Source organism: Phalaenopsis equestris, unplaced genomic scaffold (assembly GCF_001263595.1).
Source record: "Phalaenopsis equestris unplaced genomic scaffold, ASM126359v1 Scaffold000237, whole genome shotgun sequence".
In the NCBI taxonomy this organism is placed as follows: domain Eukaryota; kingdom Viridiplantae; phylum Streptophyta; class Magnoliopsida; order Asparagales; family Orchidaceae; genus Phalaenopsis; species Phalaenopsis equestris.
In genome coordinates, this window is record NW_018164679.1 from 911,473 (window position 1) to 915,464 (window position 3,992).

A 3,992-nucleotide genomic window follows, 5' to 3' on the forward strand; every position below is an offset into this window, starting at 1 on the left:
TTTTATAAATAATTTTGGTGGTATATTTTTGTGATACGTATGTTTTTGGTTAGCATATCTAGAGCTACAATCCAAGTTTTTTTTTTTTAATTTATTATTATTATTATTATTATTATTTTAGAACTAGTATCCAAGTTTTATGGTTGTGTTTGTGTATTATTAGGGTTGTAAATGAGCTGAGCTTGAGCGAGTTTGGACTTGACTTGTGTTCGAAATTGTTCGTGAGGAGCGTGTTTGTGTTTGATTCGATTTACATATTTTTGTTTGTGTTGGCTCGAAATTGTCTTTTTTAAATTAGTTAGAATTAGATCTATGGTATTGGATTTGAACTTGCATCATTTCTATGCAAAAATAAAACATTGAATCACATAAGCTGTGGTGATTTGAATGTATGTAATATATTATGATATTAATAAGATATATAATTTTCTTATTTCGAACTAAAACGAGTTGAATATGATCGAACAAAAAGTTATTTGTGTTCAACTCTTTTATAATTCGAGCTTAAAAAAAATTATTCGTGTTCAACTCGCTTAATGATTGATTCAAATGCGAGTTGCTAAACAAGCTGAACACGAGCTATTCGTGCGTGAGCAAGATGTTCACAAACAAGCTTTTTCGACAGACCTAGTGACCATATATTTTAATAAGTCAATGATAACCGTGTAATTCACTCTGGACAAATAATCTATTGAACCATCAATATTATTTTGACGCAATTACATATAGACCATCAAAATCTTACCATTTACAAATTAACCACCCTATTTCATCCATATTTCAAATTATTTTGAGGCAATTACATATATTTTAAGAATAAAAAGTGTATAAAATATGTTGATTGATTGCTTTCAAACAAAGTTAAGTTGCCCTCACTTGTTGGAGCGATTATTGCATGCGGAGAGCACACGCAGAATTTGTAGTGTGCTCTGATCGGAGAGCGCACGCCGCTCACAATAATTAGACCACTTGTTGGGATGTACTGGCCCAAAGCTACTGTGGTGCGCTTATCAACGGTTAAAAGTTACCTCTTTTTATTTATTTATTTATTTTATTTTTTGGTTTTTTGCTTTCTGGAAGATTTTTGAAATTCAGCCACTCAATTTTTATTTATTTAAATATCTAACCCCTAAATTTTAATTTTTACATATATTCTACTTTGCCCATACATAAAATGCTAAAAGTTAGCTTGTATTATTTTAGTTGTGATATGAGAGATTTAGGACCCGTTTGGGGCAGCTTATAAGTTAGATTGCATTATGTATTTTTTATATTTTTATACTAAACGCAGACCACGGGTCGACCTGCTGGTCGCGTTTCAGGATAAACTGCTTATCCTGAAACACACAAGTTGCCCCAAACAAACCTTTAGCTGATATAAATATATATCAAAAGTGAAGTTTCAATTTTAGATATGTAAATACATTAAAATTGGGAGGTGTGCATGTAAATGCATCCTTCACTCCCCAAATGAATCAAAATTCTTTATGGAATTTTTTTTTTTTTAAAATTTGACTTTACAAAAAAAATGTGGATAAGAATTAATTCGGTCAAGAAAAAAAAATTGAAGGAGCAATTATTACATCAACTTGCTTAAAAAGTGCATTCTTAATTTTTGCTTAAAGAGGAAAAAACATTTTGTATATTTAATAATTAATATTCAATATTTATGAGATATTTCACTAAATATATATATTTAAATTTATTATTATACTCCCGAGTTATTATAATCTCGAAAGATATACATATCACTCAATTCTATGCAGTTACATGTCTAACAATCTAAAATTTAATTTTTACGTATATTGCCATGCGTATTTCACTTTGTTAAAAACTAAACTTTTTTATGTGATATGAATGATTTAGATGGTATAAATATAAAAAAATAAAATAAAAGTGTTAGATATATAAATACATAAGAATTAGGCGGTATGCGTGTAAATGTCCCTATAACTCTTTTGAATAAGTATAGACATAATCTTTGTGGTATATAAAAAATTCTAAATAAACAAATTATCAATCAATCAACTTGTCAAACAAGAACGAAATAAAGCTTTTTACACATTTTATAAATCATTATCCTTCATAAACTACTTCAATTATCTATTGCTTCCTTCCTTTTTTGGCTCTCCCCTTCCCATGTCATATAATATCAAATTTTAGCCATGATGGATCTATAAGTCGTGGGATTTGCTTTAAGATTAGTATGATGGACTATACATATATCTTAGACCCATCATGATAATAAAAAGAAGCTGACTTTTGATTTGCCACATTTACTTATTCCTTATGTAATCAAGCAATTCACATTTCGCCACATCACCATTGGGTGAGCTTAGATTAGCCTTTTCCTGCCGCATCTCCACCACTTTCTTATGAGAATTCGAGTGAACAAAAGGAGTAAACTTTGGACTTGTAGCGGGTCGATACTCAGGGAAAAGCCGACCTGACATGTAGCGAACACCACAAGCATTACATAATGTCTTGGGCCCCATTGGTCCGGCCCGCCACTGCGGTGTTTTATGACTCTCACAATGCAAACACTTCTTCAGCCTATCGCGATCAACCACATTACTTTTTTGTGTCTTTTCCATAATTTCGGGCTTGGATACCCATAGGGTTAGGGAGGAGGGGGAGATAGGTCGGGTGACTTGAGCCCGCGGGCCTTTAGTTTGGGTTCGGGTTCGGCTTGTGGGCGGGTCTGGGGTTGAGGAAGTGGAGGCTTTATTGTTCTCAAGAATAGGGGTTGGGCTCTGTGATATGAATGCTATAGGATTGAGAAAGTTGAGATCAGACTCTTCAATGAAGTTTGAAAGCCAATCCAGATTTATAATCTCAATATCATCGCGCTGCAGCTGCAAAAAATTTGAATAAATTAGATCTTAGCATATGAAATTTTCATCAATCATAAAGTTTAAGAAAAAAATTAAATGATGATGGCCATGATTTTTGAAGCACAGTGAATTTTAAAGAAAATTCTTTTGGAATATTTGGAAGAGTATTTTTTTGAATAGAAACAGAACAGGAGGAATTTCAAATAATCAACAGTAGTACTTACCATGCTTCTCAGCGCATCCTCTTCCGAACTAATCCGGCTGCCGGCGACGGCGGTTGGACTGTCATGAACTCTTCCGGCGATTTCCGGAGTTTGCAGAGGAGCTATCTGATCTCCATTGTCGCAACCATCCATCATTGCTAGCCAGTCATCTTCATTTTGGAAGTCAAGTAAGTCGTCAATGAAATCAAAGGGGTCTTCACACTGCATGTCTGTGGCTGAAGAAATTAAAGCCCCTTTATCATCACATTACAAAAATTAATCAGAAAAAAAAATATTTTGAAAATATTTAAATGAAGAAGAGAATACAAAAATAAAAATTGATAGTTTTTGAAGGTTTGTTTGATTGGTTAATTCGGTGTTTGAGAATATGTTCTTAAATACTTTTTTATTTTAGATTTTTTTTCTAAATCATAATGAGTTTTAAACTCTGCAAGCCTTTTTAAAGGAACTTAAAAATGACGTTTTTAATTATATAGTGAGAAAAAAATCAGAACTTTTCTTCAAAAATGAAATTTTCTACTACAAAAAGAAAAAAAAAATAATTTTTTTCATCTATTTTAGCAGGAAAATAAATTACGAGAGACTGAGACACACTTACAGATAGAAGAAGAAGAAGTATGAAAGAGGAGAGAAAGAGAGGGAGAGAGAGAGGGCGATTGAGATAGATAGAGAGAGAGAGATGAGAAAAGAGGTTGGGGAGGGGAAGGCTTAAAATGGAGGGAGGGTAGAGTGTGAAGTTGGAGAAAGAGAAAGTGGACAGGAGGTGGAAAAGAAAAAAAGAAGGATTAAAGGGTATAGGAGGAACGTGAAAGAAGTGAAGGCAATGTGGAGAAATATAGACGGAGAATGCCACCACTAATCTAAATATCTTTTGCTTAGAATTATATATTTGATTTTTGAGCTGATCGAGTTGACTCAAGATTAACTTAATATA

General features: G+C 32.6%; 1 protein-coding gene across 1 annotated transcript in view; it reads right to left on the bottom strand.

Moving 5' to 3' along the window:
* Positions 1–3,265, bottom strand: part of LOC110023949 — a 31,044-nt gene extending 27,779 nt beyond the window's left edge. The window contains exons 1-2 of the mRNA XM_020723612.1: positions 3,059–3,265; positions 2,281–2,855 (exon numbers count right to left, since the gene is read on the bottom strand). Coding sequence (XP_020579271.1) covers positions 2,281–2,855; positions 3,059–3,265 — 782 coding nt within the window. The remainder of the gene's footprint in view (positions 1–2,280; positions 2,856–3,058) is intronic.
* Positions 3,266–3,992: the final 727 nt, after the last annotated feature.